Consider the following 12,499-nt stretch of genomic DNA (forward strand, 5'->3'; position numbering starts at 1 on the left):
ATAATAGAAGTCATTTGTACTTATTTTTATGGATGTACAGTGCTGCTCGAAAGTTTGTGAACCCCACAGCGATGGTCAGATTTTTTGTAAAAAAAACTAAAATAACCTTATTAAATGTTAAGTTATACCCAAATCCACAATACTGACATTCCAAATAATGGACTGAAACAAAAGAAATAGTTATATTGTCATTCTTTATTTAACAAAAGTGGTTGATTTAAGAAAAACTCAGGTATCATGTGTGCAAAAGTATGTGAACCCCTTCAGTTAATAGGATATTGCGCCTCCTTTTGCAGAGATTACCTCAACCAAACGGTTTCTGTAGTGACTAATCAGCCTCTCACATCTACTTTGGGGGATTTTTGCCCATTCTTCCTTGCAGAACGCAGTCAGTTGAGAGAGGTTTGATGGGCGTCTGGCATGAACTGCTCGCTTCAGGTCCCGCCACAGCATTTCAATGGGATTTAGGTCAGGACTTTGACTGGGCCAGTCCAGAACACGAATCTTCTTCTTTTTCAGCCATTCCTTGGTTGTATTGCTGGAATGCTTTGGATCATTATCATGTTGCATGATCCACCTTCTGCCAAGCTTTAACTTCAAAACAGATGGCGTCAGGTTATGTTCTAGGATTTGACAATATTCCTCAGAATTCATGATTCCCTGGACTATGTGGAGTTGTCCAGGTCCTGAGGATGAAAAGCAAGCCCAGATCTTGACATTCCCACCTCCATGCTTCACTGTTGGGAGAAGGTTCTTTTGGTGGTATGCAGTGTTGACTTTTCGCCAGACATGGCGGCTTTGGTTGTGACCAAACAGTTCAATTTTGCACCTACATCAGTTGATGAAAACTCTTTTTAATTTAGTCTCGACAACACAACTGTTAAAAAAACAAAAAAAAAACTACTGAATTGATTGATTAGGAAATCAGGTTGAAATAATAGAAAATTCCAAAATGTTGAGGGGGTTCACAAACTTTTGAGCAGCACTGTATATGTTACTTATATCTTTATGTTTAAAAAACAACAAAAAGTAAATGTTTACATAATCTTCAATTTTAATATACAAAAAAGTGGCTAGAATTTCTTGCCGGAACTCCCCGACGTGAAGGTCGCCACGGAGCCAGAATTTTTTTTTTTTTTTTTTTTTGGGGGGGGGGACCTCTTAAACTACTGAAATGCAAAGAAAACTGTTTTACCACAGTTATTTTTATAACACATACAAAGAATGATTTTCATTCAAAATTGTATTTTTTCAATGATTTGCAAAATAAAAGTTAACAAACACAGCAATTACACCAACCTCGATCTCCTAATTTTTATTTTCCCTCACTTCCTCACATACTAAATGCCAAATCTCAATTTTAACTACTTAAGAACATAGGATGTATATTAAAATTGAAGTAAAGTGATGTAAACATGTACTTTTTTTAATAATAAAGATATAAGTAACATACATTCAGAAAAATAAGTACAAATGACATATCATGCAGAGTGAAATGAAATATATTTTCAAGATCGCGCAAACATTGGCTTTTTTAAATCACAAGGAAATATGTAGCCTAATATAAATGAACAAATATAAGTCCAAAGTGCACATTGACAGCTAAGATGTTCTGAACCTCCCCATCAGAGCAAATAAAACTAATTATGATAAATAAGCCTCCTCAACCCTTTCGTTGCTCTTACAGATTTGATCCATTTTATGCTGCATTGCCTTTTTTTGTCGCATCAATTCAACTTTTTTTTTTTTTTTTTGCTGTTCCAGGAAACATGCACATTTGAACCAACTATCTCTGCTGATCACATGTCAGTATGTCAGCCAATTGAACCGATAAATGAGTCCAGGCGTTTTGCTTTTCTGCGTGCTTTCGCACATTGACGTGACTCGTCACCGTCAGACTCAGATAGCTGCAGCAGCTGGGGAAACCTCCATGCCATCAGTGGAATAAAATAAATAATAAATATTGGTGGAAACGGATTACGCTACACAAGCAATTTATTACGCTTGTTGTAACACTTGTGTATGTAAATCTGATGTTGGTAGATTGTTTTCTTCTTGGAAATGAAATGCATGTGTGGCATTTTTTTTTTTTTACATAGTGTTTTGACAGTTGATGTCATTTTTTCGGAATCAAAGCACCATGTACCGGAACAGAGTTCCGGCTCGGAATCTTATCCTGGAACTGCGTTCTGGCCCTGAATCTTACACCGGAACTGCGTTCCTGACTGTTCTGGCCCACTTTCAGGACTGTACTATTTTAACACACCTAATATAAAATAAATAACACACCATAGTTTAATGAAAAGAAGCAGAATAGATACACAACGCCATCTTATCACAGAAGCCCAACGAGTATGTCACGAGCAAGATTGACGCACAGACTCTTGCAATCAGTTCTCCCGACCACCAACAAGGACAAAGCTTTGTCCTAAAACAAGTAGTGCCAGCCCGGATAACAAAGTTGATAGCGGGCGATTGGGATGTCAAGACCAGTGTCGGTCGCTGTGGCAGCCACGTCCCATCCGCGGACGAACCTAACCACCCAAATCCGGCCTCAGAGGGATGGTCCCAAAACAACACTCAGCCACACCTTCTGCCCGGCCTACTCTACCACGGACTTAAAAAACACTGGACACTGAGATAACACAGATTTTGCTGCTCAGAGACTTTTCTATATAGCCTTGTTTTGGATTTAGCATTGTTCCTCCATCGTCTGTTTTTGCCTTGTTTTTGACCATTGTCGACGAATAAATTGTCAAACTGCTTTCGGTGAGTCTTCTTCAAACTTTTGGAACATGGAGTCAGTACAAAGGGGTTAACATAAGAGGTGAACGCGCGGAATTTCCGCCCTCCCGGTTGGCGCATTGAAGCAGTAAGCAGCGGAGCACCATTTCCGTTCGGCTATCGTCGTTTTCGTGCGGCTTGGCCGGGGGGCGAATTCCAACACTACTTACTTGCGGCTTGTCCAAAAAGTTCTCTAAAAGGTCTTCAGCTCGTCCTGAACGCAGCAGCAAGACTTTTAACAGGAACTAATAGAAGAGAGCACATCACCCCTGTGCTCCAGGCCCTTCACTGGCTTCCAGTCAAGTTTAGAATTAAATCTAAAATCCTCCTACTTACATTTAGACCATTAATGGTTTGGGGCCATCTTATCTCACCAATGCTCTGGTTCCATACCGCCCCAACAGAACACTCCGTTCTCAGAATGTAGGTCTACTGGTAGTTCCCAGGGTCTCTAAAAGTACAGTAGGAGCTAGAGCCTTTAGCTACCAAGCTCCAGTCTTATGTAATCAGCTTCCAGCTAGTATTACAGAAGCCGACACAGTCTGTACATTTAAGATTACACTAAAAACGTTCCTATTTGACAAAGCTTATGGTCAGGCTAGTTGAAATCGAACTAGACTCACAGTTCAGTCTAAGCTGCACTAGAAGCTATAACGCTGGGGGAAGTTCAGCCACTGAGTCCTATCCCCTTTCCCTCACTCTACTTACCACTTATCTTACTCTGTCTCTTTTCTAATTTTAATATCTAGTTGACTAGTCTCTCCATCACTAGTCACCCGGTGTCCCCTTTCCCCCCTCCCCTCTGGGGAAAGGCTATTTTTCAGCGTCAGCCTCCTGATTATCCTGACCCCTGGCTGGATGGACGTCCTCGTTGCTCCCTTCCCCCGTCTCATCTGGCTAGATGGACCTCTGCTTGTTTCTTCATTCCATTGCATCTCTACAAATTGGACCTCCTGCTCCTAATACCCACCATCAGTCCTGGTGCATCTATAGCCTGTCCGTCCTGGGAGTGGATCTCTCCTGACTGTGGTTCTCCCCAAGGTTTCTCATTTTTACCAAATGGTTTTTTTGGAGTTTTTCCTTGCCGACATGGAGGGTCTAAGGATGGGGGTTGCCCAGGACCTGAACTTTATTAATTCATCTACTGTTTCTGACTGTGTATCACATTGCCTCTGCAAAGCCTTCTGAGACAACCTTGTTGTGATATAGGCGTATACAAATACAATTGAATTGAATTGAATAGGAATCGGGGGGAAATTATCTTTTTTCTTTTTTTTTAATCTATTCATTTTTAAGTATTAACTCATTGGCTGCTATTGCCGGCAGTAGAGGTCCAATCCATTTTGACTGGGAGGGTGAGCACCCAGTCAAATTGGATTTTACCAATAAGACTGGGCGCCAATGTATCATGGGATATTTACACCAAAAGATATTAACTGGTACAACCTTATTTGACAGCGGCATCATATGACCGACTGTCATAAGACCAAATGAACCATCATTAAACTTTGAACTAATTAGTGCAAAGCTTTATTGCTTCAAGAAGCTTCATTTGGCCATCACTGCTCCCTTGGGGGAGACAATCAACCTCTGCTGCCACCTGCTGTTGACTGTTGTCATCCAACATGCTTCTTAGCATGCATTGCAGCGCTACAGATGTAAATAACAATAAAAAATCATGTTCTGTGCTAAATATTTCTTCAGTTACTGTTCCAATTGTTTCATTAATTGCTAGTTATGGTATTTGCTAACACTTTATTTGACAGTGGTGCCATAAGATTGTCATTACACAATCATAATTATGACATGTCTCTGTCCTGAGCATTCATGAATGCTTGTAACAGATGTCATTAAGTGTTATCCAGCAAATGATCTCACTTTTGAATTGATGCAAAAGATCCACGATGGACAAAAATTGAGTTAGTGACATAATTTGCCAAATGACACTTAATGACATAAGCATTCAGTAATGTCCATGATAGTGTCATGTCATAATTTTGATGATCTTATGACAGTCGTATGACACTGCTGTCAAATAAAGTGTTACCTAAAAAAATCAACAAATAAGCCGCACTGGACTATAAGCCACAGGTATCAAAATGAAAGAAAAAAGTAGCGGCTTATAGTCCAAAAATTACGGTACTCTTCCTTGAGTAAAGTATATGGCTACTATACCCACCTCTGTTAAAATGTGATAGGCTAATAAAACTTTTCACCCTCATCTCCAAAATTACAGATTAACCTATTGGATTATTCATTTTAATCAACATCACAATACTGTAGTAACTCAAATCTTAATTTTAATGATGTTTTCCCGGTCATTTTTACAGTAAATAAGTGCAAACACTGTACTAAAAAAAACAAAACAAGGATTGATGTATAATAAAGCGAGAAAGGTAGTACTTTGGTGCCATCCTATAGTGTCACGATTCGGAAATATTTTCTTTACAATCTTTGGATTTGAAGTCTCAAACTAAAGTGTGCTGCCATATAGTGGTCGACAGTTGAATCGTATCCAAATTCTGCGTGATGCAACACTTACGTAGTCCTTTAACAATCAAACAAAATAAAAAAATGTTGGTAGGTCTAATTTTTTTAAGAAATAGAAAATGCTCGTTTAAGGTTGAGAAACAACAAAAACACAATTTTAGTTGGGTTTTTTAAGACTTCAAACGCCAAAAATGATCTTGAGGTCTGCCAGGGAGAGCTTGGCGACGGCACTGCCAGTTCCCGACAGCACGCTCTGGGCCAGCTGCTGCTTCTTTGCCTGCAGTGTGGAGATCTTCTGCTCCACCGTGCCCTCGCACACGAACCTGCGAGCAACCGACTCTGTTGAGGAGAAATGCTCAATGGTGACCGAGTAAGCGTTTACCTGTGGATGGTGACGTCTCGCTTCTGTCCCACTCGATAGATTCGGTCGCATGCTTGGTCCTCTAAGGCTGGGTTCCTGAAAACACAATGCAGCACATTGGTACGCTCGTTCACTGCCACCCACGTCTATCGCTGTCAATAAGTTCATAATGAGCCAGTTCTCAAACTGAAGGTTTCAATAACGGCGTTCCAAAAAAAAAAAAATTGAAAAAATTGAAAAAATATATTGGGCAAAAACACAAAACCGTGACAAGTAAAGGTGAAAAAATATAATGCAAGAAAACATTTCATCATCCCAGAAAAGCAATATATGATCAGAATTACTAATGACCAAGTATATTAGCATGTTGTTTAATAGAAATCAAATGAAATAAAAACGGATGCTGAAAACATACGACAAACTTTTAAGCCATTTTTCAAAAGATTTTCCAGAATTAATGTTTGATAAAACCCTACCATTACATAAAGACCCTAAAACACATTCATTTATTTATCTAACTTTGAAAAAGTCTAACATCAAACGTCTATTCATACTGTTACTTTAAAACATGCTAAAACGTACTGTAGCTGACATCAAGACATCTACACTGTAAAAAAATGAATTTATGCGAAATGTCATGCTAACCTACAAGTGGACACTAGTCCAACTCTAACAAACTACCTTTTTAAAAAATATTTGTAATGTGATTAAATGAGTTGTATTCACTGGAATTGTCACGTTTTTATGCAGAACTCAAAATTTCCGTGTAAGTTTTTAGTTTAGAGTTTAGCCCTAGCCTGACTCCCTTCAAAAAGAGTGCTCTGGATATGGTGTCGTCAACCGGGCAGTTTAGAACAGTTGTCTATATGTTGCCCTGTCATTGAGGTTGAACTTAGGTTCAAATCCCACTTGGATTAATTCATTAAAGAGAATGATAATACTAAGGGGGTGTGATATATCAATAGAACCGTTATGTGGCAAGATAACAAATATTAATAAAGTTAACAAAAAATAAATCACATTCATCAGCAATTATCGAAAATAGATCGAAAATTACAAACATTTTCAAAAGTATTCTGGAAACAACCGAATGGGGCTTTGATGTCACAGCCAGGAAACAAAAGGTCGAGGCAGGTGCCATCGTTGTTTATCGACGAGAGAGTTGTGTTCGTGTTTTATGAAAAAAAATCGCTAAAATGGTTCAAACCTGTCATGCTACGTGGTGTACAAATAGCCATGTAGTACCCATGAGTTCCCGAACGCGAGAAAAAGAGCTGGACTACGCAGACAATGAGTATAGTTCGTCCGTGCAAAGACGGCTAATTTTGCAGACCCAGGTTTTGTGTGGTGCTCATTTTACACCTGAAAGCTATTCGAACTACAGTGATGCCTCAGCTCACAAACATAATTGGTTCCCAGAAAGTGTGTGTAAGGCGAAAAGTTCGTCTTCCGAACTTTTATTTCCCATAAGAAACCATTAAAATGAGAATAATCCGTTCCCAGGTCCCCATAAAACATAGTTTTCTACTAAATAAGCCTTAAAACCTCACAAAAATATACCTTCTTTTATGTATAATAAATGTGCTATTGTATTGTAATTAAAGAAATAAACTGTACTGTATAATAAAGTCGTTTTATTTACCTTTGTGATGGTAGTTGATGGCTTGATGAAATGGAGTGGGAGGAGGAGGGAGGGAGGGAGTTACTGTTTGGAAGGAGAGTCCCCTTCCTTAAGGACTGTAGGTAACTCAACCTCCGGTGTGGCTTGTCTTCTTTGCTTCTTAGAAGGAGACTCTTTATCCTTTTTGCTGACTAAAAACCTCTTAATTGACACCTGTTGCTTTCTGAGTTGTAAGGTCTCACGAAGTCACACAAACGCACACCTCGTTCGTGTTTTTCAATGATCGCCTTCTTCTGCTCGATCGTAATTTTCTTTAATGTCTTCTTAGGCTTAACACTAGCCTGTGGTGGGGTCTTTTTCGGTCCCATAATAGCAAAAGTACACTCAATATGGTCCAAAATGTCTATCAAACACAAACCACGTCCGCACTCAACGAAAGGGAGGGGACGAACTGGGACGCCGTGAGCGTGCGTCAGCTTCTCGTGGCGCTGTTCGACCGTGTGGTTTGGTTCGTCTGCCGAAAACTAGTTCGTCAGCAGAGACTATATGCTCGCGAATTTAATGTTCTTGAGGCGAAAAGTTCGTGAGCTTAAGCGTTCGTGAGCTGAGGTATCACTGTATGGACAAATGAAATCAGGTTTTGCTAAGAAATTGCTGCTGAAAGCAGATGCGGTGCCCACCAAACACGCGCAGCCACCTAAATGTCCCGAGAGATCAAGAAAGAGGACGATGACTGGCACTGATGAGACCACCCCACCACCCCAGGCTAAGCAAAGTAGGGGAGCAGCCAAGCTCGAAATCGCCAGAGTGAGTACTCTTTTATAATAAAAAACATATCACGCATTGGATATAGACCCTACTCACATGACGTCACAACCACGCCTCCGCGCCATATTGTCCGTCAACTCGTCGTGTTGACGCATTACCGCTACGTAAATTCCTCCTATTATGGCGTGTTTTTCTGCTCGTTAACATTAATAATCAAAATGGTGAAGTCGTGTGTGGCGGTTGGTTGCAATAACAGAGAAGATAGACGGAGAGACTTGAAGTTCTACAGTATTCCGAGAGACCCGGAGAGGAGAGAGAGATGGACTGCTGCAATGCGACGAGAGAACTGGGCTCCAAACGATTACCACGGATTATGTAGTAGTCATTTTATATCTGGTAAGATGCATTTAATATATATTTAGAGGGTTTTGGGCTGACAACCACAATTAAGATCATTGCGAGGCTAATCGCCGACAACATACAGTTTCAAATTCAAGATGCTTATTTCTTCCACCATCATTACATTTTGAATAATATTTAGCAGGTACCAAGTGAAAGAAGCTGGCCTCGTCTACGGATCATCAGTTAAACAGGTGTGTCCAAACCTTTTGCAAAGGGGGCCAGATTTGGTGTGGTAAAAATGCGGGGGGCTACCTTGGCTGATTTACATAGAACAATATATTTAAACAAATTTTAGCAAGCCCTTCTGTGTGTCACATTTGCTTTATTTTTTTTTTTTTATTCATAATTTCAACAGTCTCGTCTTTGTGGCGTTCTCTTTCGACACTCGGGCTCTTGCGAAATATTGCTGCTGTGAAATTAAACAAGCTTCAAGTTGCTATAATTTCTCGCTGCGTATCTTCCCTGTAATGTTGTCGTACATGTCAGCGTGTCTTGTTCGGTAATATTATCGCGTCACATCGAACTCTTTGAAAACAGCGACTGTCTCTTTGCAAATGAGGCAGACACAGTTGTTGCGTGTTTTATTGAAGAAATAGTCCAAAATCCAGATTTATTATTATTATTATTATTATATTATTTTAGATATCAGATAGAGCTTTTCCACATAACACCTTTTATGCAACGCATCCAATGAGTTTACAACGTCTGAAAGCACCGGGGCTTCCATGAATTGCACTGTAAATTGCACGACGAATTGAAACCACTGAGAATACGGATAAACAATGACGGACAATATGGCGGCCGGATACAGTGACACGTCATTCTGGGACGTTGGTGAGTAGGGTCTATAGGACTGGACACATGTATAAATTATCGCTCGTAAAATATATACAACAAATCCTCTAATCCCATTCATATTTGTGTCTGTTGGCAGAGCGAAAACCTATGGTATCACAATAAATGATAATTATTCTATACAGTGCCTTGCAAAAGGATTCGGCCCCCTTGAACCTTGCAACCTTTCGCCACATTTCAGGCTTCAAACATAAAGATATAAAATTTTAATTTTTTGTCAAGAATCAACAACAAGTGGGACACAGTCGTGAAGTGGAACAAAATTTATTGGATAATTTAAACTTTTTTAACAAATAAAAAACTGAAAAGTGAGGCGTGCAATATTATTCGGCCCCCTTGCGTTAATACTTTGTAGCGGCACCTTTTGCTCCAATTACAGCTGCAAGTCGCTTGGGGTATGTTTCTATCAGTTTTGCACATCGAGAGACTGACATTCTTGCCCATTCTTCCTTGCAAAACAGCTCGAGCTCAGTGAGGTTGGATGGAGAGTGTTTGTGAACAGCAGTCTTCAGCGCTTTCCACAGATTCTCGATTGGATTCAGGTCTGGACTTTGACTTGGCCATTCTAACACCTGGATACGTTTATTTTTGAACCATTCCATTGTAGATTTGGCTTTATGTTTTGGATCATTGTCCTGTTGGAAGATAAATCTCCGTCCCAGTTTCAGGTCTTGTGCAGATACCAACAGGTTTTCTTCCAGAATGTTCCTGTATTTGGCTGCACCCATCTTCCCGTCAATTTTAACCATCTTCCCTGTCCCTGCTGAAGAAAAGCAGGCCCAAACCATGATGCTGCCACCACCATGTTTGACAGTGGGGATGGTGTGTTCAGGGTGATGAGCTGTGTTGCTTTTACGCCAAACATATCGTTTTGCATTGTGGCCAAAAAGTTCAATTTTGGTTTCATCTGACCAGAGAACCTTCTTCCACATGTTTGGTGTGTCTCCCAGGTGGCTTGTGGCAAACTTTAAATGAGACTTTTTATGGATATCTTTGAGAAATGGCTTTCTTCTTGCCACTCTTCCATAAAGGCCAGATTTGTGCAGTGTACGACTGATTGTTGTCCTATGGACAGACTCTCCCACCTCAGCTGTAGATCTCTGCAGTTCATCCAGAGTGATCATGGGCCTCTTGGCTGCATCTCTGATCAGTTTTCTCCTTGTTTGAGAAGAAAGTTTGGAAGGACGGCCGGGTCTTGGTAGATTTGCAGTGGTCTGATGCTCCTTCCATTTCAATATGATGGCTTGCACAGTGCTCCTTGAGATGTTTAAAGCTTGGGAAATCTTTTTGTATCCAAATCCGGCTTTAAACTTCTCCACAACAGTATCTCGGACCTGCCTGGTATGTTCCTTGGTTTTCATAATGCTCTTTGCACTTTAAACAGAACCCTGAGACTATCACAGAGCAGGTGCATTTATACGGAGACTTGATTACACACAGGTGGATTCTATTTATCATCATCGGTCATTTAGGACAACATTGGATCATTCAGAGATCCTCACTGAACTTCTGGAGTGAGTTTGCTGCACTGAAAGTAAAGGGGCCAAATAATATTGCACACCCCACTTTTCAGTTTATTTGTTAAAAAAGTTTAAATTATCCAATAAATGTTGTTCCACTTCACGATTGTGTCCCACTTGTTGTTGATTCTTGACAAAAAAATTAAATTTCATATCTTTATGTTTGAAGCCTGAAATGTGGCGAAAGGTTGCAAGATTCATGGGGGCCGAATACTTTTGCAAGGCACTGTACATTACTTTATTTTGCGGTCACGGTGTATCAGCTTCACAAAAAGAAATGCAAAACAAACCATTCGGTGTTTCCCCCACGATCTGTTGCCGGTGTTTCATCAGTGTGATTGCTCCCCTCAATGATCCTTTCATTAGGCTGCATTGGCTTTCGTTTGGGCTCAAATTGATAACCCAAAACACCAAAGAAAGGTTCATAACTCTCCTCGTCACCATTAGATGAACGTTCGTTACGTCGGATTCGTCGCTGCAACTAGAAACAAAATTGTCCGCTATCATCGCCGCCATTCAGTACTAAGCACTGAGCCGGGTGTTTCCTAGTTGGTACGTCACGCACACAATATGCTAGATTTCCGGGATCTCGGGCACTGGTCGTTTTAGCTTGACAATTGATCCAAATTTCTATCATTTTCTTGGTGTTGCGATGTGTGTAATTACACGAAGTGGCATGATATAAATCCAAAAGGCATGTGTTTATGGATAAATGATGGAATATTAGCATTTCCCCAGGTGTTGTAATACACTTTAAATATGCACTCAAACTTGAATGTAGTTTACTCAAAATTTTGAGTTTATAGCGATAACTTGACTTTGTACATTATCCATCAAAACCTGAAAATTCCAAGGAAATAGCAGAACTTTAAATTTCAAGTCAACCTTTTTTTGCGTGGTGTAGTGTCTTTCCTATTTAGAGTAATGCTACAATTTGAGAAGTTATCACCCAAACTTTAATTTGTGAAACCTCACATTTCCTTCAAGAAAATACTTCTCGAAATGTCCTGTACACTTCTCCAAATGTCCTGTACACTCACCAGTGCATGTCCATGAGGAAGAGATGGTTCCCACCTACTAGGTTGAGGCCGACTCCACCGGCACAGAGAGACACCAGCATGACCTTCCACAGGAAAACAGAAATATTTGAAAACTGGAGTAATGTAAAATGATAAATGGATACTTAATGTAAATAGTGCATTTATTTACTAGTATGATAAAAATACCCACCAATTGCACAGTGTTATGAAAAAGTATCTGAACCTTTTGGAATTTCTCACATTTCTGCATAAAATCACCCTCAAATGTGATCTGATCTTTGTCAAAATCACACAGATGAAAACACTGTCTGGACAACAGGACAACTTGCAATAATTAATGGAAGAATGAATTCAAACGTTTATCAGGATGTTTTACAGGAAAACCTGAGGCCGTCTGTCAGACAGTTGAAGCTAAGAAGAGGATGGATGCTGCAACAAGACAATGATCCAAACACAGAAGTAAATTAAATTCAGAATGGTTTCAGAAGAACAAAATACATGTTCTGGATTGGCCAAGTCAAAGTCCAGACATGAACCCCATTGAGATGCTGTCGCATGACTTAAAGACAACGATTCATGCCAGACATCCCAGGAATCTGGCTGAACTACAGCCGTTTTATAGAAAAGATTGGGCAGCTACCGGAAGCGTCTGGTTGAA

General features: G+C 40.1%; 1 protein-coding gene across 3 annotated transcripts in view; it reads right to left on the minus strand.

Annotated features, from left to right (window-relative positions):
* Positions 1–5,069: 5,069 nt before the first annotated feature.
* ttf2 (transcription termination factor, RNA polymerase II) overlaps positions 5,070–12,499 on the minus strand; it is a 34,628-nt gene continuing 27,198 nt past the window's right edge. For all 3 annotated transcript variants that reach the window (XM_057853270.1, XM_057853269.1, XM_057853268.1), the window contains 3 exons: positions 11,842–11,924; positions 5,657–5,731; positions 5,070–5,597 (listed from right to left, as the gene is read on the minus strand). In XM_057853270.1, coding sequence (XP_057709253.1) covers positions 5,453–5,597; positions 5,657–5,731; positions 11,842–11,924 — 303 coding nt within the window. In that variant the 3' untranslated portion in view covers positions 5,070–5,452. The remainder of the gene's footprint in view (positions 5,598–5,656; positions 5,732–11,841; positions 11,925–12,499) is intronic.

This window comes from Corythoichthys intestinalis, chromosome 12, assembly GCF_030265065.1.
Source record: "Corythoichthys intestinalis isolate RoL2023-P3 chromosome 12, ASM3026506v1, whole genome shotgun sequence".
In the NCBI taxonomy this organism is placed as follows: Eukaryota; Metazoa; Chordata; class Actinopteri; order Syngnathiformes; family Syngnathidae; genus Corythoichthys; species Corythoichthys intestinalis.